This window comes from Anopheles bellator, chromosome 1 (assembly GCF_943735745.2).
Source record: "Anopheles bellator chromosome 1, idAnoBellAS_SP24_06.2, whole genome shotgun sequence".
In the NCBI taxonomy this organism is placed as follows: domain Eukaryota; kingdom Metazoa; phylum Arthropoda; class Insecta; order Diptera; family Culicidae; genus Anopheles; species Anopheles bellator.
Window position 1 is genome coordinate 5,515,419 of NC_071285.1, and position 27,428 is coordinate 5,542,846.

Here is a 27,428-nt window from a genome sequence, read left to right on the forward strand (position 1 = left end):
TTTCCGTTTGGTGGTTCTCCTTCAACGATAAGCGCTGCCTGCTCGTGAAGTGTCTTCACTTATTCTCCTGAGGTAGTCCCTTCGGACTCGGACTTCGGAATAAGCAAGGGGGGAAAAAATTACGCGTCATGCGCATGCACGAAACGGCCGCGATGGCAGAACGGTGCAGACAGACTGAAGTCTCGCCGCTGGGATGCTTCCACTTTTCAACCTCATCGCCGCGGTACGGCGGCCGCTTCGTAGATCAGACGGAATCACCCTTCACTACACCACTACACGGCGACTAGACGGGCAGGCGGCCGGGCCGGACAGGGACGCCTAGGCTTGAAGTTGAACGCTCACCAACACGCCGCGTTCTCTAGAGTAGCGCAGTCGCAGCCGCGTCCGCGCCCGTCGTGACTCTTCACAACTCTCGCGGCGCTGGCGTACTCCGTAGCGAATGGTGCTTGATCCGGCCGCGCGCGCACTGTAGATAAACAGTTGCGCGAGTATTACGCGTCTCCACCAGTTCCGGGCGCGAGGTGAAGCACTAAACGCTCCTCCGCTGGGTTGGAGTGTCGTCATGCACGATCTGAACCCCGATCTGAATATTCGATCTTCGATCAGGACCGTAAGGGGTAAAGCTAAACGATTAGCTTTGAGTCCGAAGTAATGCATCAGTTTGTAGATTTTTAATTCATAATTGACTGATCCTGATCGGTATCCCCCAGCACAGTCCGGGCATCAGCATCAGTGGTAGGCCAGTGAACGTTATCCCGCCCGTTTGGCGAGATTGGCGATTGAAACGTTCCAATCCGTTAGGCCGGAGCCTACCAATCGAGTCTCCCTCGGGCATCATTGGGCTGGGTGAATGCAGCTGAAAATCGGAGCATTTATCATTCCAAATATGCAGTCCATTTTCCCGTAGCGAGCGAGCTGCAAACTGCAATTAGCGACCGTGATTGAGTGATAACCGCCGTATCGGCTGCCAGCTGCCTTGCGGTCCAACACCCCAAGATGCTCGATGGTGCACCGCATTCATAATTACCTTTGCCGTACCTTTCGGGAACGGTTGCAGGCGAATGGACATTTTAATTTAAACCCAAACGAACGCGCGGCCCTTTTAATGGTACGGCATTCATCGTCCATTCACCGTTCCGTTGGTGCCGCAAATCGACAAACGTTGTCGGCTGTCAGCCACCCCGCCATCCGATCGCGGGGCATTAGGGGAAAATTAATTAACGGTGGCCAGAGGGTGCTGGTTTCGACATCTGGAAATCGATACGGGCGAGTTGCGTATCAAGGAGATTAAAGGACACGGGTAGACTTTTCTCTTTTGTTTTGTTGTTTGGTACGATAACAAGTATGCAAACTTTATTGATATTGTGTCACCAGCCGGCCGGTGACCCGTTCATCGTTCCAGAGAGTGTCCTGTCCTGTTACCGCTCCTCCGGCGTCTCCTTTGCACAGTGACACAGTGGCATTGGGAAAGCTCTTTTGTTGCGCGTAAACGGAACACCGCACGTTTGTTAGTATGTTGCGTATGTAAGGTCCCAACAGTTAGGGACTCTGGTTTCTGGCGTACAGGCGTTTTTTGGGGGGGCTAGGGACAAAACAAAAAGCTTGGAGGTTGGAAATCTGACTTAGCCGATCTTAGGATGAGCGCAGCCTCAGGGCGAGTGCACGCGACGGCCTCTTGAAAGATCACTTTGCGATCAAGCCCACACACATATACAGTGCGCGAGAAGGAAAAGTGATGCCGGGGCTAGCGCGGGATGCGACAGTGGGTAGAGCGTAGGGGGAACAAACGGTGCAGGAACTGGTGTATAACAATGTCCGTGTCCTGCCCCTCACAAACACACGCGAACAACGGATCGATCCTTCAGACGGTGTACTTGGAAAAGTCGTCCATTCGGAACGCGACGCAACCCGAACCGCTGTTGGCGGCGGTCGAGCTGAGATCGTTCGCCGAGCCGCCCTGTTGCTGTGGTTGCGATTGCTGTTTCTGCTGGTGCTGCTGGTGCTGGTGCTGCGGATCGTCCTGCCCGTAGCGGGCGCGAATGTTTTTGATCTTGCGCAACCGCTCCAGCCAGTTCGAGGCGTACGGGCTCGAGTTTTTCGTCTTCAGCGACTGCGCCACCAACGATGCCAGCTGAAAGAGGGTTTTTGGCATTTAGCTGTGTACTTGGAGCGGAGGATCGTGGCGCTGCGGCCAGCTACTTACGTTGGCGTGCAGCGCCATCTGGCGTGCCAGGAGCGGGGCCGTACTGTCCGATACGATCTTCGTCTCGTGCGTCACGTGCTGCGCGATATCGTCCTTCGAGCGCACGAACACGCGATTGCTGTTCAGCTCGATCGGTTCCACGACGACGCAGGCGTAATTGTACTGACCCTGTCGGGGAAGGGGGAACGAGAGGCCTATTAGTGCCAGCTCAAAGCATAAGGTAACCCCGGCAATGCGGCGGCCGATCGCGACTCACCTTGATCGTCTTCAGATCGTACTGCTCGCCGCTCTCGTTGTACACGATCGTGACGAAGTCGTTGCCGATGTGCTTCTTCTTCTCGTTGCAGTGCGGATCCTGCCCCTTGTTCGGCATCAGCGTCGCGACGTGGAACGTAATCTGGACGATGTCGTCCTGAAAGATGTACGTGAACGCACCGTCCTTGCCGTTGCTCTCGAGATCGATGAAGATGTTGCGCTCTTTGGCATCCTTGATCGCGACCAGCGTCCCCAGCCGGCTGAGAAACTCGGTGTACCGTAGGCTGCCGTACCGGTTCTTCAGTATCACCGTCTCGTTGCCAGCCTGGCCGGGCCCCACGTACAGCACGCCGATCTTGTGGATCTCGAACGGTGGTATCAGATCGAGGAGCGCGATCGCCTTCTCCGGGTCGCGGTCCATCAGCACCGGCCGCTCGCCGCTCCCGAACTGCCCGTGGTGGTACAGCTGCAGAAACACGAAGCTCGGGCTGATGACCGTCCGGTTCGTGTGCTCGCTGCGCATCCGCGGCACTCCGGCCGCGCTCCACTTGCCACCGTCCCGCGAGTAGTGCTCCCGGACGGTGGAAATCGTTTTCGAGCGTCCCCGGGGCAAATCGTTGTCGTTGCTCGCCCCAATCAGCCCCCCAACGCCACCGACACCGCCACCGGCCGACATGGCCGGGAACGAGGGAGATGCCGTGCCGGAGCTCGACTGTTTCAGATTGTTCCGCGCGAGTAGCCGCGGTGACAGGGGCACCGGCGACTGCGGGGGTTTGCTGGTGACCTTCTCCATCGGCAGCTTCAGGCTGAGCGCGGATGATGACGACGTTTGCGCGATCGGGTGCATGGCGATCGGGGCGATCGTGTTGGTGGTATTGGCCATAGAATTCGAGGAGCTAGGGGCCACCGCTACCGGATGGATCATCGTGTCAGTCGGCGGCGGTACCGTCGTCGGGCCCGTGCTGACCGTCGCATCATCCGCCGAATGTTGCTTGCGCGGTGCCGGCACTTCGACGGTGTTCGATTCCGGCAGTGACGTGGTGATGGCCGATTTCGTCGTCGTGAACTCGGCCTGATGCTTGGCGGACACGGTTCCGCGCACAGTAGTGGTGTTGCTGGTACTGGTACTGGTGCTGGTGCTGGTGATGTTGGTGATGGTACTGGTAACGGTGGTTACGGTGGCCGCGTTATTGCTCCCGCTGCTGCTGCTGCCGCTGCTGGCGGGTGGCGTCGACCCGGCAATCTCCTCCGGAATCGCCTCACAGCTGACGCCCTTGCCGTAGGTCGATTTTTTCTTCTCGACGATGGTCCCGGTTTCAGCCGGGGTCACCGTGGCCGTTGTGATCATGGCGGTGTTCTGCTCTCCGGCCGGCCCTTCAATCATGCCCCCCGCCCCCGTACCAGCGCTGGCCGGATCTTTGGCCGCTTTGTGCAGAAACTGATTGTTCCACTTCGAGCGCATCTCGGGGCTGGAGTTGACACGCCGGACCGGCTTCCGCGAGCGCCCTTCCGTGTCATCGAACACAACGCCACCGTCCGCGCCACGGCCTTCCCTACCGTTCTCACTGTCGTCATCGTCGTCGTCGTCGTCGTTGTCATCCTCATCATCGTCCTCGTCGTCGTCCGTGTCCTCTTCGTCCTCGTCGTCCGACGCGAGCGTATGCTTGCCGGGAATGTTGATCGGGCCCGAGCCTCCTCCGGCCAGCGAGCCACCACTACCACCGGCGCCACACGCGTCCGCCACCGTCGTCGGGCCCGAAAGCATCACATTCTTCAGTTCCTCGTCCTCTTCGCTCTGCTCCTGCTCTTCCTCCACCGACAGCTTCTTCTTCGGGTCTTCCCGTCTCGCCAGCTCAAACACTTCGTCCGAGATGGACACCTTCGTGGCACGGACCAACGCACCACCACCTCCACTGGCAGCCGCCGGCGTCGCCGCACCGTGATCGCCGCCTCCAGCCTCAGCACCGGAACCGAGCGAATGCCGGTGATCGACGATGCTGGCCGGAATATCGGCGCTACTTCCGTACGGTGTAGTTCCGCTACCGACGCCACCGCCACCGCCGCCGCCACCACCGTCGGCGATGGAGGCTGCGGCAGTATACGCGTGCTGGCCGGTACTCGGGAAGTCCAGCCCGAGCACACCGCCACCGACACTCGGTGCAAAGAGGGTGGCCAGATCTTGCAGGGACGCATCGCCACCGAGGATGTCGTGCGACACTTGGCTTTGGATGCGCGTGATCCACGACGTGAAACCGGTCGGCCGACGGACAGAAACTTCCGCCCAACCGGTGCAGGAACAGGCGCACGGTTGAACGGTGGGCCGATCGAACCCGATGCCGGAGGTGGACCCGGACGATGAGCCGCTCAGCTGCTGGGGCAGTATCAACCGGTTGCCGATCGTCGCCATCAGACCCGGCGGTGGGGCGCGAGGTGCACCACCACCACCACCTCCACCGCTTCGCTGCTCCGGCGCACCGGTCGCGATCGGGTCACCCGAGTCGGGATTGCTTCCGCGGCGCGACAGTGCCTCCAGCGAACCGGATGAGTATCCTTCCTGCGAGCCCTGCCGATTGAAGAAGCGATTCCCGGTGCCGCTACTGGCGGACGATGGCACCGTATGGGCCGAGTGCGGGAATGGTGTCACGGCCGTCGAAGACGATGCCGAACTGAGGGTCAGATCGGTACTGTCAGATTCGTTTGCACTGTCGGAAAGAGAAAGCAAAAACCGTGAGTTCACCGTCCAGTTCCGCTGCCGGGTCTTCGGTTGTGCGGCGAAGGGGAAAACTGTGTCTCGGCCAATTGGATCTTAGAAGTATGGGAGCTCGTGCGGCGTCTTTCGAATGTTCTTCTACTATCTACAAGCGAATGGTACGAACTGTGTTTTGCCCGGGAAGGGATAGCGCACTACGGGGAAGGGTTGCCTGGACTGCCCCACCTGCCCCACGGATCTTACCTACTGTGTTGCAAACTGGCTTTGGTATACCTTTTATTCGCCGACAACGACGACGACGATGACGACGGCGGACCACCGCCGGAAGCACTGTTACTGTTGGCCACCGATGCCGCCGTTGCCGTTGCACTCGCCGCTACACTGTCCGTCATGGTGCCCGTTCCGCCAGCGGCCCCACCAAGGCCAGAGTCTTTCCCCGACGAGGCTCCGAGGCTCGGCAGTTCGGGTGACAGTGGCTGAACGCCGGCTGGCCCGGCGTTCGAGTTGGTCGCCGTACTGGCACTACTGTTGGACTTTGACAGCAGGGGATGGTGCTGCGATAGCGGTGGCGCGTGCTGTTGTGAACCCAACGGGCCCACAGCGGTACCTACGGCGCCCCCTGGTCCGTTCACGGGCGCCGCTGACGCACAGAACAGATGGCAACGATCGCAGAGCCCGTTGCGAAACGTAACACCCGAGCAGCCGCTCGTCGTGATCGTGATCAGATCGTGCCCGATGAGCCACGTCATCGATTGGCCGCCGGAAAGCAGAAACTCGGCCGACGGCAGTCGCTTCGAGATGCCGGGGCACGGGGAGAACGTGTGGCGTACCAGAAAGTCAACGCAAGTTTCGGCCAACTCGCAGTGGAACTTGTACATGTCATCGTTCACCGCCGACAGGGAGCCGGTGCGCTGGGAGCCGGCTTGTGATGCTTTCGAGGTTGCCTTTTCGTTTGCGACTGGCCCACCGGCAGCGGCCGCACCCGCAGTTCCTTGCTGCTGCTGCTGCTGCTGCTTGTGCGCCTGGATGCGATCGCGTCGCCGGGAGCTCTGCTCCGTTAGGCTCGAGCTGCGCTTGCGCTCCGACGAGTCTTCGTTCACCTGCGAGAACGAGCGCGACCCATCCTGAAACGGCACGTGCACGTACGATTCCAGTCCCTGCACGATAAACTTGATCAGCTGGTGGCGCATCGGGAGCTTACACTTGATGAACCAGGCCGCCACCACGTAGTGCGCCAGCGACACTGTGTAATGGTCGTACCGGAACGGGTTCGTGTACGGCATCGACATGGCCATCACGCACATGTACGTGCGCATGATGAAGTTCCCGAACCGGTAGCTCGGCAGCAGGTTGAGCGTCGACAGAAACTCCAGCACCGGTAGCGCCACCATCTTCGTGTCGGTCATTTTGCTCAGCTCGAGCAACACGTCGGCCATTTTGGGCATCAGCTGTTCGGGCATCTCGAGCAGCAGGATCGTGAGCGTCCGAATGGCATCGTGGGGCCGGCGCGATATTAGCCCCTGCTTCAGTGCGTCGATGATGTTTTTCTGCGTGTTGAAGTCGAGATGCTGATGGTACATCGCCAGGCTGGACAGGGCCGGCAGGATGAGCTCCATATAGTCGGACACCTTCGGCTGCATGTTGGCGGGGGCCTGCAGCTTCTCGAGCTGCATCCGATCGCCGTACATGCGGTACAGGGTGCGGGCCAGCGAGTCCACATCGTTGCCCTGGATGAGGGCCTTGTTTTGCATAATGTTCGGCAACTCCGTCAGCACGAGCTGTATTACCTCCCAGTCTTTTTCCTCTTTCAGACACAGCACGATCACCTGGCAGCCGCGCTTGATCGAGATCGTCGTCAGGTTGGTCGCCGGAATGCGATCCATCACTTTCGAGCCCTCGGTCTGCGTCAGGTTGAGCTGGCTCGACGATTGACTCGACAGGTACGGCTGGGGCTGCAGGCTCTGGTGCTGGTACGGGCCTTCGATGCCGAGGTAGTGCGAGAAGCGCACCGATCTCTGCCCATCGTCCGGATCCGGATAGCCGATGTGAAAGGACGCGTTAGCGCGCGCTTTCAGCATCCAGCTAAAGATCCGATAGCGAATGGTGCTGACGTGATGCAGGATGTGCGGTCGTTGGTAGTGCAGCTCCAGCAATCCGATCAACATGCTGTACACGCGGATTGCATGCAGCGATGGCAACCGGTACAGCTTCACGACAAACACCCGTATCAAGCCGTCCACCAGCAGCACAATGTCTTCCACCTCTTGCTCACTGCACACAGCGAAGCCCTCGGGCTGCTGATCGTACGGTCGGTGGAGCAGCTTCTCGATGATCTCCAGCAGCTCAATGCAACGCTTCGTCTCGCAGTGCATCGTGAACTCGATCAGCGCCTTTGCGACCGCCTTCCGCACTTCCGGGTCCTTCTCCAGCGGCACGCTGGCCAGATGCACGATCACGATCCGCTCGAGGATCTCGTCCTCGTACGCGGCCCGGTTGGCGGCCATAATCTTCTCCAGCGCTTGCACCGCATAGATCCGCACGCTGCTGTTCTTCATGCGGTAGAACCGATCCATGAACGTGCACAGCTGGCGCAACCATTCGGAGCGCGTGGCGGAGATTTGGGACGCCTTGTAGTCGATCAGCCGCCGGACCGACGCTTCCGGGCGCTCGGCCGAAACGTGTTCGATCAGCGCGTAGATCTTCTCCGGGTCCGCATTGATCGTGCCCTGCTGCAGGATGGCTTCGATCATGTTCAGCACGTCGTGGTACTGCGTCACCACGAAGTGATCGCCCGGTAACCGGTGCTTCCCGAGGTTGTGCGAAATCTCCATCATAATATCGCAAATAATGTCCCACGTTGGTTCGTTCAGCTCGGAGCCCGACTTTTGAATCAGCCGGCTCATGCTCAGTATCACCTCGTACGTCACGACCACGTGCTTGCTTTTCAGGGCCTGCAAAAGGGAAAGATTGGGACAGGGTGCTTGTTACGGGTAAACCGGCGGAACGGACACGGTGACTCACATTCCAGAAGCTCGTCAGCACGAGCGACGGCGAACAGTTGAGTATCGGCACGACGCTCCCGACGCCCCAGAGGCCCATGTTGGTGTGAAACACGGCGCCCCGGAGCAACGCGTCGTCCTGGTGGAAGGCCGAATTGTTCAGCATGCCGCACATCGTCAGCAGTGTCGCATGGCCGAGGGCCGTTCCGAACAGGTTTTTCATAATCTTCCACGACGTTTGGCAGTACGCTTCCTGGTTGACGACCCGGCACAGGATGATGATGAACAGGGTGAGCGACTCGTTCGGGATGATCGCGTAGCAGATGAAACAATCGAGCACCGACAGGCAGAGCAGCACGGTGGTCGTCTCCTGGCGGTTGCACGTCATGTCGAAGATGTACGAAACGACACCGACGAGAAACTTCGGCTCCAGGCTGGCCGCATTGTACTTTATCAGGTTGACGATCAGCTCGAGCAGCGGCTCGATCAGGCCCGACTCATGGATCGGTTTGATCCAGTCGAGCAGGAACGGGCCAATTTCACGCTCAAAGTGCTGAATGTTTTTACCCACCTCGGTGAGGTTCTTGAGCATCTCCAACCGGTACATAATGTCCTCCGGTTCACTGTGGCTCACGATCACCCGGTAGAACTGGGCCCGCATCAGACCGAGGTTATCGTACTGACCCTGGATGAGCTTACAGTAGAAAGCCAGGGCGCACTGGCGCTGCTCCATCAGCTTGTTACCGACCAGCAGATCCTTCGTGAGTTCCCACAGCGACTGGACCGCTTCCGGTTCGAGCCGGTACGTTAACACCTGTTCGCCAAAGTCCTTCAACGCCTTGCAGCGCTGCGTCACGGGTGTTTCCGGGCGCAGCTCGCGTTCGAGTTCGGCCGAAATCGGTACATCGTTCCGGGAGTTTGAAACTGAAACGAATGAAAACACGTTCAACCAATGGACGGACTAGGCAGTGTCTTGGCTGTGTCGCACTACCGCTGGGTTTGGACTTTCGGAAGAAGTTCTTTATCATCGCCAGTGACTCCTTCTCCTTCGCACTCATTGTGTAGCCGTTTCCACCGCGGCCGCGACGGTGTTCCTTGCTTACGCGATCGGAGAGCTGCCTACCAGAACCATCGATCTGTGTGCCAAGTTGGGAAGACAAATCTCAGTTCATAAGGGTGGACCAACAGTATGCATTGTGCACTGCACCGAGGTTGCACTCGGCGAGGTTATACCTTCGGTATCTGACGGTGGAAACGCTGCGTAGCAGCAAACGTTTCACCAGGAACCAAAAGGGGAAACCAAAACGAGACGATGCTGAAGCGGCACCGGCACTATCACAACCCGAGACTGCCGAGCGTAATCACAGTTCCCAATCTCAACTCCAATGTGTTCGACACACGTACGGGGCTGCCTGGAGGTGTTTCGGCAGCAGCCTCATCCGATCGTCGGTGATGTTGACTTCACCGCCCGGGCCGGCACACACAGGCCCTAGCCGATGAATCGGAAGATCGTAGCGTGCGTAGAATCACCCGGTAAGCTATCAGCAAACGGACGATCAACGGTGCACCACACGATTTGTACACACTAGTTTTCCTCCATCATCATCACCAAACCCACAAATCTTGGAACTTTATTCGACTTGACTTTGTATGTCAACTTTGACACTTCGTCGGCCGTCGGAGGATTGCATGACATTTGGCGAAGGTTACGGTTTCTTTTAGGGGTTTTGCCTGTTGTTCCCCAGAAAAATTAAAGAAATATGTAATTCGAATACAATTTAAGGATTTTACGTTGCTTGAAAGCCATTCCTCGATGGTTGATTAGTACAATCGCACCTTTAAATCCATTTTCGTTAAGTGCCTCTAACAACCTTGGCAACCAAATATTTGACGTTTGGCTGAAAAACACAACACTAGAAAAGCAATTGGCTTGGCTCGGAAACATTGAAACACAACCCAACGTCCTCTGTCGCCTTCAAAAGGGATTGGTTTTCAATTAAAATGGACCGTGTAGGGGTAAGCGAAATTGTGCTCTTTTGTACGCGCCGAATGGTGTACTGATGTTGCGCCTGTTTCCGCATTTTCGTTGCAGTTTTCCTCCTCGGACGACCGCAGACTTTGGCTGGGCAATCTGGACTGTCGCATTACTGAGTAAGTAAAGCTCCTTCCCGCTGCGTGGGTCTCGGACAAACCCCGATTAACCGTTTGTTTGTGCCTTTCTCCGATTTGCCACCAATCGGTATCAACTACTGAAAATCGTGCAAAAATACGGGAAAATTGAAAAGTTCGACATGCTGTTTCACCGATCCGGGTCGCTAGCGGGCTACCCGCGGGGCTACGCATTTGTGACGTATGAAAACGTAAGTTTTGCCTCCACGATCGCCTAAAGCAGTAGAGTTAATGGGGTTTTCGCTAATGTCACGCAATTGTAGCACCGAGATTCAGAGGCCGCCCTGAACCGACTCGACGGAAAGCTGATTGGCGAGAAAACGATCGTCGTGCGATGGGCGAAGCAGGTGAACCGCGATGAAGCTGACAGGAACAAACCAAAGCTGGAGATCCCGTGTCTGGCCGGTGGCTCGAAAGGCGGTGCCAATGGACCCGTCAGTCAGCAGACAAAAATACAAGCGCTCGAGGCGAAGCTCAAAATGCTGGAGAGCCGTTCGGACGATCTGGTGATCAACCGAACGGCGACGAGCGAGCGGCCCATCATCGAACGCTATCAGTACAACATCAATCAACCTCAGCGGCTGGATCAGAAGATGAAACGGTCGCACCACTCGGGTGGTGGGCGCGGTGGCCATCGTAGCGGCCCGTACCGAAGTTCAAATCGACACTAGCGGATGCGAGCAGACGAAGCACACGAAACTCATATTTTTAATTACACTTAAATAGCGCCACGTGCAATTACTTTGTTTTAGTGAACTGCCGAATAAACTTAACCGAAAAAGGATTACTGAACGGAACAACAAGTATCATCCTAATAACTTTATTTTGCTTTTCCACTACATCGCCAAGATCCGTGGGATCTAATCTTTCTGTTGATATTTGTACTTTCCTCGCATGTGCTTCGGCACTGGAACAACACCCGGGCACGGTAGCTGTCCGGGAATTTCACAAATGCAGTGCTTCACGCAACCGACTCCAAAGTTGGCCGGATTGTCCTTCTTTTCAGCCAGCTTCGCTTCCGCTTGCAGTGTTTCCCTGAGAAGATAAATGAAATGGTAAGTGAAAGACATCTTTACAAACGCAACCCGCAGCTCTGGAATTTGGTTGTTCACTTACGCTGATTTTCCTACGACCGTGGTCAAGTGTTGCAAAATTTCATGTCGGTTTTTACTGTCAATATCTACCAGCATCTGTTTGCCACTTTCTGATGAATGTAAGGTATAGTATTTGTATTAGTTTTAGGCCAGCGATCTTCCAATGTAACCGTACCTACCGAAGTAGCAGCGAATGAATGGGGAGGGAGTCATATTTTTGAACGTAACCACCTGAACCTTGGGATTTTTGTACTGTATCTGGGGAATGTTCCAAAACACGAAATCCCTGAAACAACGAATAGTAAGATCATCAGGGTTTGTATTGCTGGTCTGGAATGCCCGAAACCCGATCGTACCTAGCACCTTCGTGATGTTCGCCGTATGTGTTGTAGTTAACGCTGAAGATTTTCACCTTATCCTTCAGCATCAACTGACCGGCATTGAGGTACTCCAATGTTCTCCGAATCGGGGCTCTTCCTTTCATGAAAGGCATCTTTCAAGGAGATCTTATTACTTTTGTCGGCGGGAAGAAGATTGTACACGACAAATCTAGGAAAACTTTCCAAACTTTGCGTAAGCAGCGGACCGGTTTGGGACTTTTCAATGAGGTTTATTTTGTTTTGGTTGGTCTGACGTTTAGCCTTCAAAATATGGCTCGATTTTCCGATGTTTACAAAATCCAAAACATAACAAAAATGTTTCCTTTTCATAACTGGGCTCGATTTATCGAACATTATCTCGGTTTGGTGTCGCAACTTTACATTTAAAAGGTAATGGAACGAATAATAATATTTTATCATTAATAGTTTTAATCATTTGCTCTTCGTTAAGTTCGCGGACGACATTCAATCGTAGCTGGCAACCGTGCCTGGTCACTGACAGTCGTGCGGGAAGAAAAGAAGAATAAAAACCGGGGACGGTATAAAACGTCAAACGAAAAACTTGTTTTGTCATTGCGAAAAGCTAAAACCAGAAACAGAGTCTCCGCGTTTCTGGCGATTCTAGTTGCATAAAACTGTTTATTTGAGCTTCCGTTCAATCCTGTAATAGACGACGATGCCTTCGGAACTCAGCACCACCAAGGTGATCGTGCACCCGCTGGTGCTGCTCAGCGTGGTCGACCACTTCAACCGGATGGGCAAGATCGGCAACCAGAAACGCGTCGTCGGTGTTCTGCTCGGGTGCTGGCGTGCCAAGGGTGTTTTGGATGTTTCGAACAGCTTCGCAGGTTTGTACTTTCTGCCGGGTGCGAGAAACGTTGCGTACTGATCGATGCGATCTCTTCCGTCCACTTTCGCAGTTCCATTCGATGAGGATGACAAAGACAAATCCGTGTGGTTCTTGGACCACGACTACTTGGAAAACATGTACGGTATGTTCAAGAAGGTGAATGCACGCGAGCGCGTCGTTGGCTGGTACCACACGGGGCCCAAGCTGTGCCAGAACGATATCGCCATCAACGAGCTGATCCGCCGGTACTGCCCCAACTCCGTGCTGGTGATTATCGATGCGAAACCCAAGGACCTGGGCCTGCCAACGGAAGCGTACATCGCGGTCGAAGAAGTGCACGACGATGGTTCGCCTACATCGAAAACGTTCGAGCACGTGCCGAGTGAGATTGGGGCCGAGGAAGCGGAAGAGGTTGGGGTTGAGCATTTGCTGCGCGACATCAAGGACACGACCGTCGGCAGTCTGTCGCAAAAGATCACGAACCAGTTGCTCGGACTGAAGGGACTGAACGCTCAGCTGCGTGACATTAAAAATTACCTTCTGAAGGTTGGCAACGCACAGCTTCCGGTGAACCATCAGATCGTGTACCACCTGCAGGACATTCTGAACCTTCTGCCGGACATTGCGCAGGAATCGTTCACCGATACACTGTACGTGAAGACGAACGACCAGATGCTGGTGGTGTATCTGGCCTCGCTGGTGCGATCGATCATTGCCCTGCACAACCTGATCAACAACAAGCTCACGAACCGTGATGCTGAGGAGAGCAAAAAGAGTGACGATGCCAAGGAGAAGAAGGCTCAGGACGGCAAAGAGGCCGGCTCGGAGAAGGACAAAAACAAAAAGGATAGCGAAAAGGAGGGCAAGAAAGAGGACGGGAAACCGGAGAAGGGAAAGGACGAGAAGAAGAAGTAAGGTTAGGCCGTGTAGGTTTTTGTTTACAAATTGCCACTCACTAATTTTTTGGTAACAAGATGAATGAACCACAATAAATATAATGGCACACTGCCTTATCCTAACAGTCGTTAAGCGTATTAAGCATGATCAATGCCGATATTGTAAGTATCATCAATGATTATAATGTTTCGAGTGCCAAGGTGTCCACAAGCAGCGTTGACAACTGGCGTGAGTGACCATCGTGTTTGCGACCGAACTGACAGCTGCGGCGTTCAATCACAAATGAGCAAAGCTCGTGAGCGGTGCGGTGTCGCGTGTTTGCGCACTTTTACTTCGCTGGTGAGGAGATAAGTGCAGAAAGTCCAGATTAGTCCACTGTCGGCAAGAATTCGCCTTTATTCGAGGCAAAGAGGGGGCAAAGTGCTGCGTTTGCTATCGAGGCAAGGCAAGGGAAGCGAGTACGAGTAAAGCACCCGGATTCGGAAGAGGACCATATAGTGTTTCTGGTCGGTTCGCACCGCGCACACACGGGACTCTCGGAAGAGCAACAAAGCAAAAACACAAAAGCGTGCAAACCAGCGTTACTTAGATGGTGTTTTTATCGTGCTTTGCAGAGAATAGCATCGGCGCTTTTGAAGGATATCGGTTTGTTTCGCCCCAGAACGCGGGCGTCCGTTTCGGAGCGCTTTCCGAGCAAACGTCAAAGTGAGGTTAAGGAAGCACGATTCCACCCAGCCAACTGTGAATCAGTGCGCGCGAAAGAGTGAGAGAGCGAGCTGAGTGGGACGGAGCGTCTCGTCCGCAAGGAGCGAAGTGAGTGGTACGTTGCGAAAGCCCATATGTGTTTACACTCTGCTGGTTGGGTCTAGTAGCTGTCAAAACCCGACGAATAACAACAATCTGGTGGCGCGTAGAAAAGCGCGCAAAGCAAACATCGGTACCCGGGCCTATTGGTAATGCTTTTGGGGAACGTATCGCGCTAAGCTAGTGCCGTCTCGTCTCGTGCCAGAATGGCCGCAGCATTGGATCAGGACGAGGTACTGCGCGGTAGCGACCTGTCGCGTATCTTTCAGCTATGGGAGGACCACCACCAGGAGGCCGGCTACGATCCGGAGCCGGTCGTGACACGGCTGGCCGAGCTGTTCGAGGCGGAGATCGAAGCGTTCATGATGAAGGACCCCGATCCGTTCGACGAGCGTCACCCGTCCCGTACGGATCCGAACTGTGAGCTCGGCCGAATGCTGAAATCGCTGTTCCGCAAGGATCACTTTATGACACGGCTTGTGAACGACTATTTACGCGACAATTTCTTCACCCGCCAGACCGTATCACAAAGTTCATTCCCACTCAATGTGGCCGCCTGCCGGCTGATACTGGTGATCATGCCGGGGCTCGATACGTCCGCCGTGTTTCAGGTCGAGTACGATCAGCTCATCAAGCGTCTGTACGGGTGGGCCAAATCGAGCCCGGAACCGCTACAAAGCTACGCCACCGGACTGCTCGGTTCGGCGATGGAAGTGCAGGAGATAGCAGTCAGCTTTCGGGAGCAAAACATACGCCTGTTGCCGATCATGCTGAACCGGTTGCACCGGCTTCAGCGTAAGCAGCTACAAGTGGTCCCCAGCGGCAACACGCCCGAACGGCCGGCAGCCGTAACAGGCGATGCTGGTGCGATGGCAGTCGATGAAGTGGGCGACAGTAGTAGAGTCGAAAGCGTTCCCGATGGACCGGGACATGGCGAAGCAGAAGGAGCGTGTAGCATAGAGTGGTGGTCGGGGGAACCGTTTGACCCCCCGGACGTTGCCGAGGACGCTCATGCGCAGCCAACCGATAGCAGAGGCCATCGCATTATGATTCCGATCCACCCGGTAACGTCGGCCACAAGCCAGATGCTGATACTGCACTACCTCACACCGATGGGAGAGTATCAGGAGTTTTTGCCGCACGTTTTCGAGCACAACGCGATGCAACTGATTTTCCGCTACATCGAGAACCTGGACGCCAAAGACACGTGTCTGGTGTTCGAGGCGCTCAAGTATCTCGCCTCGCTGCTGTGCCACAAAAAGTTTTCCATCGAGTTCATTGCGAACGGCGGCCTGGAGCGGTTGCTCGACATCCCGCGGCCCAGCCTGGCGGCGACCGGCGTTTCGATTGCGTTCTACTATCTCGCCTACTGCGAGGACGCGATGGAGCGCATCTGTTTGATGCCGCGCGAGGTGATCACGGAGATGGTTTCGTACGCACTGTGGTTGCTTGGATGTCCGCACGATTCGGGCCGTTGCCATGCGACGATGTTCTTTGGGTTGAGCTGTCAGTTCAAAACGATACTGGACGAGTTCGACAAGCAGGACGGGTTGCGCAAGCTGTACAACGTGATAGCCGTGCTGCCGATACTGCTGGTATCGGATGACTATCAAATGAACGACGACGAGGAAGCGGCCGAGCGGCAGGTTGTGCGGCACGTGTGTGTGGCGCTGAAAAAGTACTTTGAGAATCACCTCTACTACAAGTACATTCAGGTGACCCGGCAGCAGGAACCGAGCGGCACTGTGTCGCAGCCGGTGTTCAAGGCGGTCAAAAGCTCGCCGGAGGTGATAAGCCAACAGATCCTGACGCTACAGGAGCTACTGCCGGTCAAGGCGCACTGGCCACCGGCGGATGAGTTCCTCGAGCTTGGTGGCGTGTGCCTATTGCTGCGTATCGTGGCGATGACCTACGAATCGAACTACAGTGGACGGTAAGCATTCGAGTTCAGAAGACATTTTGAAAAATATATAATATGAAAAACCCCTATTTTATTCGCAGCGGTGACACCGTGAGGTACGCGCTGGACGTGCTGAACGTTTGCTGTGTGATTCCCCGCGTCCACCATGTGTTCTGCGAGCAAATCGACTTTCCGGATGAGGGATCAGCGGCGGGCATTCACATCGTGTTGGGCGCCGCCGAGGGAGAGATCGTACCGGATGCTGAGGTGCAAAAGTCCGCCCTTGCACTGCTAGTCCACATGGTGTGTGCACCGATCCACCGACCGAGCGGCTCGGTGGCACGGTTCGGTTCGGCCAAGAAGCGGATGCCAAACAAAATCTCCGAGGAACTGATCCAGAAGGTTTGGGAGAGCGTGCGCACGAACAACGGTATCATCGTGCTGCTGTCGCTGATGTGCGTCAAGACGCCGATCACGGACGCGGACCGTATCCGTGGGATGGCCTGCCGCGCGTTGGCCGGTCTGGCGCGCTCCGAAACCGTCCGTCAGATCGTCGGCAAGTTGCCGCTCTTTGTGAACGGCCAGCTGCAAAGTAAGTATGGCGAGCGTTTCACGGGTGTTCACGGGTGTTCTAACTCGAGTCGTTTCCCTCCGCGCAGGCCTAATGCGTGATCCGATCCTGCAGGAGAAGCGTGTCGAGCACGTTCAGTTCCAGAAGTACGCACTGGAGCTGTTGGAGCGGGTGTCGGGAAAAGCGGAACCCTTCAACAGTCAGCTCGACACGTCGCTCGCCGATATCCACAAAGCGAACGTGGTGGCGCAAACGCGCATTCAGTTTAACGAGCAACAGCTTTACCAGCTCATTCACCAGCACTTGACGGTGCGCGGTTTGAAAGAAACGGCCAGCACGCTGCTCAAAGAGACCGGCATCAGCCCGTCGGCGCTACCGCCCCATCCGGCCCAAAATCCCATTTCGGTGATCCCGCGTTCGGTTGGGCTGCACTCGCCGTTCGTGTTCCGGTCGCCCAACACCAGCATCATCCAGCGATCGCGTATCCGTAGCCGGCACATCGATTCCTCGTTCAATGCTTCGACCACACAGGCTAACCTTCAGGCGGCCCTGGCCGCGGCCAGCATCGAAACGCCAAACAATGGCTCCGTCGCCGACGGTGAGGCACCAGATGTCGGTGCCAGTGGGTCGAGCAACGGCAGCAATCAACAGCCGCAGATTGACTTCACCGAGCCGTTGCCGATCAAGCTGATCAAGAAAAGTAGTAGCCAGCAAACGGGGGTAATAGGCAGCCATAGCAATGGGACAGTGGCCAGTGCTGTCGCCACTCCGTTCTCGGTGGCGACCGGTGACACGAGCCGCGGTTCAGCGGCCTCGAGTTCATCGACGCAGCGTTCGCTGCAGAAACAAATCTCTTCCAGTGATGCGACGAACTTTCTGCTGCACGCCACCACCGCTGCCAAAGTGCTACCCAGCGAACCGTCGGCCACGACGAGCAATGTCACGCTGCACACGATCATCACCGAGTACCTTACGAACCAGCACGCGCTCTGCAAGCATCCGATGTCCACCTGTCCACCGTTCGATCTGTTCGTCCCACACAAGTGTCCCGATCCGCGGCCACACCGATCGACGGGGGTGAGCAATAACTTTGCCGCCCGTCTGTACCGTCAGCAGGCGGGTTACGCTTCACGGCGCTTCGATCGCCGGCTGGTACATTCGAACTTTTCCACCTCGCGCGTCCTCCGTACGCCCGAGATCGATTACTTCTTTACGTCCTGTGATTTTACGGTAAGCTAGCCATAGTTTCCCTTTCTGTCCTTGACCAACGTTTCGTGACCCCCGCGCCCTCTTTTTCCTCGTACCAACTAGCCTTGCGGTAATAAGATAATAGTCGGTTCGCAAACGGGCGAGGTGAAGATCTTCAACCTAAACGACAGCAACGAGGAGTACAGCTACAGTTGCCACGAGTCGAGCGTCGTGTCGACCAAGTGCAGCAAGGACGGCACGCTGCTCCTGACGTCCGCCTCCTGGCGGTACCCGATGTCGGCGCTGTGGAACATCGAGGGCAACCGGTTCACGCAGAAGCTGCAGTGGGAGGAAGAGGAGTACTTTGAGTTTGCCAACACCACCCAGGACCGGGTACTGGCCACCACGAATGAGGTAGAAGCAGGAGGAAGAAGAAAGTGATAGCCTTACCAGAGCGCCACTGAATCTTGGATCTGGTTTTTTGCTTTCTTTTAGATTGCGACCATCTACGACATCAACACGGGCCAGAAGCTGATGAAGCTCGAGCCGGCCATCTGCAATCAGTACACGAAAAACCGTGCCACTTTCTGTCCAACGGATGAGCTGATCCTCTCGGATGGTGTGCTGTGGGACGTGACGTCCGGCAAGGAGATCCGCAAGTTCGATAAGCTCAACCAAACCATCTCGGGCGTGTTTCACCCGAACGGGCTCGAGATCGTGGCCAACACGGAGGTGTGGGATCTGCGCACCTTCCACCTGCTCCGGACGGTGGTGTCGCTCGACCAGTCGCACGTCAAATTTTCGCCCCAGAACGTCATGTACGGCATCAAGCTGGAGAACTCGGAAGAGATGGAGGGCGGCGCGTACGAAACGAGCTTCAAGGTGCTGGACAGCTACGACTACTCGAGCATCTCGACCGTCGACGTGAAGCGCAACATCTACGACCTGGCCGTCAACGGATACGGGAGCCAGATTGCCGTCATCGAGAACCAGGGTAACCACAGTACCGGCGCGATCCTGGAGACGGTCGTGCGGATCTACAGCGTCGGGCGGAAGAAGAACACCGGCGACGATCAGGACGAGGAGGACGAGGAGGTGGAAAACTCCGAGGACAACTCGATCTCGGAAACGGAGTCAGTCGGTAAGTGTCGGGCGGCGGTCACTCGGTGAAGCTTTACGTTTTTCGCACATATTTTTGTATAATTATTTCCGAACCGTTCGAATTAGTTACGCAAACATCGGCACCCGATTCGGCACCCGTTTTGGTTTATAATTTTGTATTCCAAATTTGTTTTGTCCACACTGGGTTCGTCACGATCACGATCGTTTGTGGTCGGGGCGGAAATTAATGCACCGATAACCGGCTGTTGAATGAGCTCTTCCGTACAGCGAATGTACGGAATGTAGCCGGCATCATTTTCTGTCCCCCGGTCTTGCGTCGGATCTATTAAAAACTCGGATTATAAAAAAAACAACGGGACTCGGGAGCCCGTTTATGGTCCGATGAAAGTAAAACAAAAACTCTGCAATGAATTGAAATGTACAATATCTCTCCATTCCCCGAACCTCTCGCTCCGACCTTTCCCACCTTACGCTACCGTGTGTCCCACGTCGCGCGATCCACGGATCCACGACCGGGCGCGATCGGCGATCGGTTCGGTGCGAATGTTGCTACTCCCGCCCCACCCCTTCCCCGTTTTCCCTTGGTTTCATTTGCAGTCCTCGCAGTCCGGAGCATTCGAGGCGAAATCAATGGTGGCCAGCGCCGGGGGCGACGTCGGGGCCGAATCGTAGTGCCAATAGATGTTCAAATGCGCGAACTAAATGACGGCCTCCCCCAAGTGAATGGTGATGTTAATGAGCATGATGGTGGCCTTTTGCGTACAGGTTCTTCCACATCGAGCAGCGGCGACGAAGAGGACGACGAGGATGATAACGATGACGACAACGATGACGATGATGGCGACAACAACAACGATGAGACCGATTCCGACGATGAAAATGGTGGCGGTGGCGGCGGTGGCGGCGGTGGTCGACGTGGTGGAGGCGACGGCAGCGGTGGCGGGGGCGGCGGTGGCGGTGGGGGCGATTCCGATGACTCGTCCTGGACCACTGCATCGGATATGGATGACTTTTTTTCAGGCTTCCCGCGCTAGCGCCATCCGCCATATGTGCGCCGCCGTTTTGAGTATCGTTTCGGTCACAGTTTGTAATCGAGCCCAAGCGCAAGCCGAGAGAAAGTTGTAAATCAAACCCAACTGCTAGCCGATAATGAGTGCCGAAGGAGAAGCAAAGGTAGCACGTGAACCGTTCCGTAACGTTCTTATTTTGAGTCGTATGTGTCAGTAGCTTTAGCACGGCCGGATAGAGACCCGGAGCACCTCCCGAGGCTTAAAGACTCGCTCGTGTGTCGCGTGAAAATAATCTGTGTTTATCCTGTGTGTAAAAATGAACTCTGTGGAGCGTCCCCCTGATGCCCGATCGTGGTGGCGGTGCCTACCCGGCTGTTACGTTGTTCCCCCGGCCACTGTTGCTTTTCGGTTCGTCTTGATTGGGAACTGTACCGGCAACTAGCTTACGGATTGGTTGTCACCAGAAAAGGACCTTAAAAAGTTGGCAAAGCGATATACAAACACATGCTTCAGTGTTGGCCACGTTGCGGGTATCATTCAGTCCTTCAGTAGCGCCAATAGTGGTCTCCTTTTGTGGTGCGACACGAATTCTAAACAAATGGCGAGTAAATGGCACACTCACAGTTACTACTGGTGGGGACACGCGGATTGAAGAGAGAGAATGTTCTGTTTTATATTAATGTAAGTAGGATTTTTAATGAAATAAATGTGAGCACAGGGAACACCGTATTCCGAATGGCGGTAACGAGGGTACTGTTTTGAGAAAGAAGGTAACGTTCGTCCACCAAGCTCTGACAAGGAACAGGTACAGGTTCTACGGATTCTGATAAAGGATTTTTTTACACCAGGTTTTGGTTTATTGTGCTTTATTGTTTTCCTAATCAACAAATACTGTACACTAGGAGTTCTATGAGACTAGGTGTGATACGGTGGCCCGATTCATTCGTAGCTCTTGATGCCGAGCAGCCGGTTCAGCTCCTGGCGCCGCTGGGACACGCAGGCGGCACAGCAAACGACGGTCGTATCGCAGCACGCCACCTCCGGCCGTTCGCAGCGCTGCAGAGCCCGACTGAAGTGCTCCCCGGGCGGGCACGAAATGAGGCACGCCTCGCCGAAGTGGCACTTGTAGAATGCGCCGCAGTTGCCAGGGACCGGCAGCAGGAGCGGGTTCATCGGATCGTCCGTGATCGGGCAGCCATTGTCGGGGACACAGCTCGCCGGCGGTATGACGGTGGTGCAGGGCGTTGGCCAGCACGGATCGCTCGGATCGGGAAACTGCTGGCACGGGACGGTCGGATCGCAGCACGCGTACTGTGGCCACTCGCAGCGTTGCAACGTCGCACTGAAGTGTTCGCCCGGCTGGCACACCATAGCACAGCGTTCGCCGAACGAGCATTTGTAGAACTGCGTGCAGTCGGACTCGTGCGGCAGCAGGGTCGGATTGAACGGATCGTCCCGCAGCGGACAGCGTGCATCCGCCGTGCAGAGGCACGCCGGGCACGGAACATCCGGGAGCACCGTCGTTGTTGTCGTCGTCGTGGTCGTACTGGTCGTGGTCGTGGTAGGGGCCGTTGTGGGGCTCACGGTAACTGGTGGGGCGACCGTTGTGACCGGTGGACACACACCCGGACAACCCGGAGCGCACTCGACAGAGGGATCACAGCACGCCACATGGGGCCATTCGCAGCGTCTCAGCGCCTGACTCCAGTGCAGTCCGGCCGGGCACGTGTACTCGCAGGCCTGGCCGTGCGAACACTTGTAGAACTGGTTGCAGTTGACGTGCGGCAGCATGGTCGGATCGAATGGATTGTCCCCCGCGGGGCACCGCGCATCGTTGGCACATGCTCCCTGCGGGCACAGGTTACAGTTCCACTGGGCCACATCAGCCTTTACGATCGCCGCGAAGACGACGACGATCACCAACAGCACCAACGATCGCTTCATAACGGTTCCGCGTGTGAGATAGCGACGACACTTTGCACTTGCACCAGATCTCTGAGTGTTCGCGAAAACACCTCTCGTTTCGAGCACTACCGCTTTAAAGCTTAGCCGATTGTGGCCTCGGGCTGGGTTTTATACGGAAACTCGCTCGAGACTCGCCCCGCTCGTTATCCATATCAATCTTGGTCTTTTTGCTATCTTCCGGCGTTTGCTCTGTGCGGGGCGACCCCTGAGCGGTAACCCCCGCTGGGCGTAGCAAATTGCGGATCCATCGCGGATCATGATTGATGCGGATGACGTGCGCGCTTGGGTGGCCACTAGTTTCCTCGAACGGTGGCGGCGGCAGCGTTGGCCTGAGTTTTGCGTGTTTTACATGCCCAACACCGATCGTCCTTATCGTCCTTCGAATGTAGCTTTGGTCAGTGACACCGCGGGAGTGTGGGACACCGCACACTAGTTTCGCTAGTAGGGTCTGCTGCGAACCGAGCGATGGAATTTGGCGATAATGTACGGAACATCACCACACTGATTGCTACGTATGACGTCATGCCGGTGGTCTGATTGAGGAAGTTGTTCGCCGCAAACGCGAGCTTCTAGCGGCAATGTGGCGGAACATTCTGGAAGGATGGTAAAATAGCTATGACGTCAAGAAATAACACGAAGTCACCTAGATTGAGCGGCCACGGATTGGCTGCATGCCTCTATTCCGGATTGAGTTGCTAGTAATGTAGGATCACGCAGGTCTCATATATTCTCGGGTCGGAACATGAAGGTAATAAAATTAGTCTGAAGATCAACTAAAGAGCACGTTAATTGTGTAAATGTCGGCCAGTCAAGAAAATGGCGGCACAATCAAGATAGCCCGGACGGGGACACCGTCAAAGAAAGCTCCTGATCGCGTGATAAATCAAGTGTTTGCATAAACGAAGACACATTGTTGGAATTTCGTGTAATTTTCTTTTTTATTGGTCTAAACAGTAATCTGCCGAGTAGATTAATTAGTATCATCAAATCCGTACTCAGTGTAGTGTCCAATGAAAAGTCCTCGGTGAATGGCGGTGAGCTATATAACCGTCTCGGGCCCCAGGTGTCGGGAACAAACTGCATCGAGTAGGCTGTGTTCAGTGCAGGTCGTCATCTTGGATGATACTAGCTGATGTCACAGCAATGCTGCTCGGGGAGAGTGTAAGTTCAGATTCTCCCAACACGGCTGCTCGTCACGTTTTGCTGTAGCTTTATTGAAACACCTCACCGGGAATTAGGGGAACAGAGGACAATCACATTCGTCGCCCGAGACACGACCGTACGCAGCCACCCTACGGGCAGGTAACACCGGGAATGCAGCCCGGAACACACTCGATGGTCGGATCACAGCAGGCCTGATGCGGCCAGTCGCACACCATCTTGCTCTCGTTGAAGTGCAGCCCGGGCGGGCAGTCGAACTCGCAGGCCCGTCCCGACTGGCACTTGTAGAACTTGGCGCAGTTAACGCTCGGCAGCAGCACCGGATTGACGCCGTCACGCGTCGGGCAGCGTGCGTCTGCGATGCAGTTCAGCGGGCACGTGACCGAAGGATCGCAAGGAACATCACCCGGGTCTGGAGTGGTGGTAATCGGAGCGGGAGTCGGCGTAACCGGAGCGGGAGTTGGCGTAACCGGAGCGGGAGTCGGCGTAATCGGAGCGGGAGTCGGTGTAACCGGAGCGGGCGTTCCGGGGCCTACCGTTGGTGGGCAAGTTACTCCGGGAATGCACGGATCGCACGGTACGGACGGATCACAGCACGCCTGCTCGGGCCAATCGCACGCATCCAGGCGCGGGTTAAAGTGCAGTCCAGGTGGACAGTCCATCGGGCAGGCAAACTGGCCGGAGCATTTGTAGAACTTGGAGCAGTCGTAGTGCGGCAGCAGCACGGCTTGCGAGGCTGAGGCCGGACAGTTGGCGTGCGGTATGCAGTCGGTTTCGATCTCATCGTCCGGATTGCACGGAAGCGCCGGGTTGCAGCAGGCACGCGATGGCCAGTCGCAGGCCAGTTCGGCCGCGTTGAAGTGTAGACCGGTGGGGCAGACGTGCTCGCACGCGTTCCCACTGCTGCACTTGTAGAAGCGGGAGCAATCGACGTGCGGTAGGAGCACCGGGTGAAGCGGATCCCGCGAGGGGCAGCTGGCGTGCGGGTGACAGTTGAACGTGGGACAGGTGACCGACGGGTCACACGGTACCTGCCCGCTGGCGAGCGTGACGGCCAGGGCGGCAACCAGGATGAGCGAGAGTTGCATCCTGAGCCTGTTACTCTACTCTGCTGTACTGTTCGACGCGAATGGGGGCTGGAGCAAGGCTAGGAATGAGCTGCCGAAGGCAAACTGTGCCCACCCTGGGGGCGGATGCGTGCTTTTATACAATCAATACACCAAAACCCGTGTGGCCTTCGTGACATAAGGCCTTTATCGGCATCTCACGAAGATCGATCGGCCGGGCGGATAGCGTCGCGAAGAAAGTACTTCCAAATGTCTTGTCGCCATTAGCTGGGGCTACGGTCGGGTTGACAGGCAGCACGATCGTATCAGGTACCGCCGGCCGGACACTGCGATAAGAGTAGACATGAAGGGTTTAAACCGGCGCACGTTTTGACGCATGTCACGGAACCTACCGGGAGGTATTCGGGTTCGGGCGGCGGGGAAGAATATCATCACCATGGGTACACTTCGTAGTGTGCGGTCCATTCAGAAATGCTTACCATGTGCTTTTTGCGGATTACTTTGATGTGCAAACGGTAAACACTTGTTGCCTGTCTGACGCCACTGGCGGGCTGTGAATGAGATGATGAAAAATTTTGAGAGTCTGCAGAGAAGTACACCCTTTGGTTGTTGTATGCACGAATATATTTATTTCTCTCACTTTAGCAAGTATTTGCATTCGAATCGCGGGTAAGTCGGAGCTGAAGCAGTAGAGATATTGTACTGATTGACAGCTGATCTGACAGCTGATTGACGCGAATGGCTCTTACGTCATAACGTGCTCCAAACGATAAACGCGTTGGCGACAATCACTAAGCTACACAAATAAATATAGTTAAGTTGGTTGATTAGGTTTCGCTGGGTTCCTCATTGCAAATTGCCGCTTAAGGTAGGGTTAGGATTGCATAAAATAAGTAGTGTTTCCGCTTCCATAGGTCGTTGGCCCTGCCTTACGGGCAGGTAACGCCCGGTATGCACGGAGGATTGCACGGTATCGTTGGATCGCAGCAGGCACTTCCGGGCCAATCGCACACGAACTCTAGGGAGTTGAAGTGCAGCCCCGGCGGACAAGAGTGCTCACAGGCCCGACGGTTGGCGCACTTGTAGAACTTGCCGCAGTCGGAGTGGGCGAACAGCGTCGGCTTGACTCCATCGATCGTCGGGCAGCGCATATCGTTGTAGCAGTTTTCGCCCCCGGTCGGTGGACATGTAACTCCCGGAATGCACGGATCCGACGGTGTCGGAGCAGGTGTCGGAGCTGGAGTCGGAGCAGCAGTCGGTGCCGGAGTCGGAACTGGAGTTGGGACAGGGGTTGGGACAGGGGTTGGCGCCGGGGTCGGTCCCACCGGAGGACAAGTTACACCCGGAATGCAGGGAGGATTACACGGTACCGTAGGGTCACAGCACGCACTTTCTGGCCAATCGCAAACGCTCAATGCAGTGTTGAAGTGCAGACCAGGTGGACAGTTATGTTCGCAGGCCTTTCCTGTGTCACATTTGTAGAACATTGCACAGTTCGCATGGGCCAGCAGCGTAGGGGTGGCCCCGTTTCTTGTCGGACATCTGGCGTCGACAAAGCAGTTGCCAGAATCGTCAGGACATGTTACTCCGGGGATGCAAGGATCGGCGGGAGTTGGTGCCGGAGTTGGAGCAGCGGTTGGCGCCGGGGTCGGAGCAGCCGTTGGTGCCGGGGTCGGAGCAGCGGTTGGTGCTGGAGTCGGAGCAACCGTTGGTGCTGGAGTCGGAACTGGAGTTGGGACAGGGGTTGGCGCCGGGGTCGGTCCCACCGGGGGACAAGTTATGCCAGGGATGCAGGGAGGATTACACGGTACCGTTGGGTCACAGCAGGCACTTTCAGGCCAATCGCAAACGCTCAATGCAGTGTTGAAGTGCAGACCAGGTGGACAGTTATGTTCGCAGGCCTTTCCTGTGTCACATTTGTAGAACATTGCACAGTTCGCATGGGCCAGCAGCGTAGGGGTGGCCCCGTTTCTTGTCGGACATCTGGCGTCGACAAAGCAGTTGCCAGAATCGTCAGGACATGTTACTCCGGGGATGCAAGGATCGGCGGGCGTTGGTGCCGGAGTTGGAGCAGCGGTTGGTGCCGGGGTCGGAGCAGCGGTTGGTGCCGGAGTCGGAGCAACCGTTGGTGCCGGGGTCGGAGCAGCCGTTGGTGCTGGAGTCGGAACTGGAGTTGGGACAGGGGTTGGCGCCGGGGTCGGTCCCACGGGGGGACAAGTTATGCCAGGGATGCAGGGAGGATTACACGGTACCGATGGGTCACAGCAGGCACTTTCTGGCCAATCGCAAACGTTCAATGCAGTGTTGAAGTGCAGACCAGGTGGACAGTTATGCTCACAGGCCCTGCCCGTGTCGCATTTGTAAAACTTGGCGCAGTTGGCGTGCGCCAGCAGGGTCGGTGTTGGCCCGTTCCATGATGGACATCGAGAGTCCACAACGCAGTTGCCAGCATCGTCGGGGCACGTTACTCCGGGGATGCAAGGATCGGCGGGAGTTGGAGCCGGAGTTGGAGCAGCCGTTGGCGCCGGAGTTGGAGCTGCCGTTGGTGCCGGGGTCGGAGCAGCGGTTGGCGCAGGAGTCGGAGCTGCGGTTGGCGCAGTTGTCGGAGCTGCGGTTGGCGCTGGAGTCGGAGCAGGAGTCGGAACCGTCGGGCAGGTGACGCCCGGAATGCACGGATTTTCACACGGAATGCTTGGATCGCAGCAGGCTATGTTGGGCCAATCGCAGCGCTGCAGTGCCTGGCTGAAGTGTTGCCCTACCGGGCACTGAAGGTCGCAGCCTTGACCCTGCGAGCACTTGCGGAACATTGAGCAGGAGGTCGGGTGCGGCAGCAGCGTCGGATTGAAAGGGTCCTCGAACAGTGGGCAACGGGAGTCGGCGACGCACGTTACACCTGGATTCGGCCCCGTGCACGGCACGGAAGGATCACAGCAGGCCACATTCGGGAACTCACAGGCGAGCGTTTGACGACTAAAATGCTGACCGACCAGACACGAAATCAGACAGCGGCTGCCGAAGTCACACTTGTAGAACTGGCCGCAGTTGGATTCGTGCTCGAAGACGGTCGGACTGAGCGGATTGTC

The 27,428-nt window shown here is 56.2% G+C and overlaps 7 protein-coding genes across 7 annotated transcripts in view; 3 read left to right on the forward strand and 4 right to left on the reverse strand.

Annotated features, from left to right (window-relative positions):
• Positions 1-1,352: 1,352 nt before the first annotated feature.
• LOC131215717 (tuberin) lies at positions 1,353-9,225 on the reverse strand. Its single transcript, XM_058210113.1, has 6 exons — positions 9,156-9,225; positions 8,190-9,091; positions 5,412-8,119; positions 2,460-5,160; positions 2,204-2,371; positions 1,353-2,131 (listed from the first exon to the last, which is right to left on the reverse strand). The coding sequence occupies exons 1-6, from the start codon at positions 9,223-9,225 to the stop codon at positions 1,862-1,864; spliced, it is 6,819 nt and encodes a 2,272-aa protein (XP_058066096.1). The 3' UTR covers positions 1,353-1,861.
• LOC131215728 (probable RNA-binding protein 18) lies at positions 8,667-11,007 on the forward strand. Its single transcript, XM_058210123.1, has 4 exons — positions 8,667-8,684; positions 10,260-10,318; positions 10,407-10,527; positions 10,600-11,007. Exons 1-4 carry the CDS (start codon positions 8,667-8,669, stop codon positions 11,005-11,007), a joined length of 606 nt encoding a protein of 201 aa, XP_058066106.1.
• A 128-nt stretch (positions 11,008-11,135) lies between these two features.
• LOC131216377 (small ribosomal subunit protein mS25) lies at positions 11,136-12,033 on the reverse strand. The gene is made up of 4 exons (XM_058210853.1): positions 11,787-12,033; positions 11,610-11,716; positions 11,453-11,540; positions 11,136-11,371 (listed from the first exon to the last, which is right to left on the reverse strand). The coding sequence occupies exons 1-4, from the start codon at positions 11,921-11,923 to the stop codon at positions 11,197-11,199; spliced, it is 507 nt and encodes a 168-aa protein (XP_058066836.1). The 5' UTR covers positions 11,924-12,033; the 3' UTR covers positions 11,136-11,196.
• Positions 12,034-12,388: 355 nt separating this feature from the next.
• On the forward strand, positions 12,389-13,683 carry LOC131212511 (26S proteasome non-ATPase regulatory subunit 7). Its single transcript, XM_058206408.1, has 2 exons — positions 12,389-12,658; positions 12,731-13,683. Exons 1-2 carry the CDS (start codon positions 12,487-12,489, stop codon positions 13,573-13,575), a joined length of 1,017 nt encoding a protein of 338 aa, XP_058062391.1. The 5' UTR covers positions 12,389-12,486; the 3' UTR covers positions 13,576-13,683.
• Positions 13,684-14,567: 884 nt separating this feature from the next.
• LOC131215635 (protein mahjong) lies at positions 14,568-20,836 on the forward strand. The gene is made up of 7 exons (XM_058210026.1): positions 14,568-16,294; positions 16,363-16,853; positions 16,921-18,062; positions 18,144-18,434; positions 18,516-19,161; positions 19,908-20,016; positions 20,095-20,836. The coding sequence occupies exons 1-7, from the start codon at positions 14,568-14,570 to the stop codon at positions 20,174-20,176; spliced, it is 4,488 nt and encodes a 1,495-aa protein (XP_058066009.1). The 3' UTR covers positions 20,177-20,836.
• Positions 20,837-21,091: 255 nt separating this feature from the next.
• LOC131208903 (multiple epidermal growth factor-like domains protein 6) lies at positions 21,092-24,366 on the reverse strand. The gene is made up of 2 exons (XM_058201878.1): positions 23,414-24,366; positions 21,092-22,133 (listed from the first exon to the last, which is right to left on the reverse strand). The coding sequence occupies exons 1-2, from the start codon at positions 24,364-24,366 to the stop codon at positions 21,092-21,094; spliced, it is 1,995 nt and encodes a 664-aa protein (XP_058057861.1).
• A 908-nt stretch (positions 24,367-25,274) lies between these two features.
• Positions 25,275-27,428, reverse strand: part of LOC131209250 (mucin-2-like) — a 2,976-nt gene continuing 822 nt past the window's right edge. The window contains exon 2 of the mRNA XM_058202310.1: positions 25,275-27,414. Within this exon, the coding sequence (XP_058058293.1) occupies positions 25,275-27,414 (2,140 nt within the window). The remainder of the gene's footprint in view (positions 27,415-27,428) is intronic.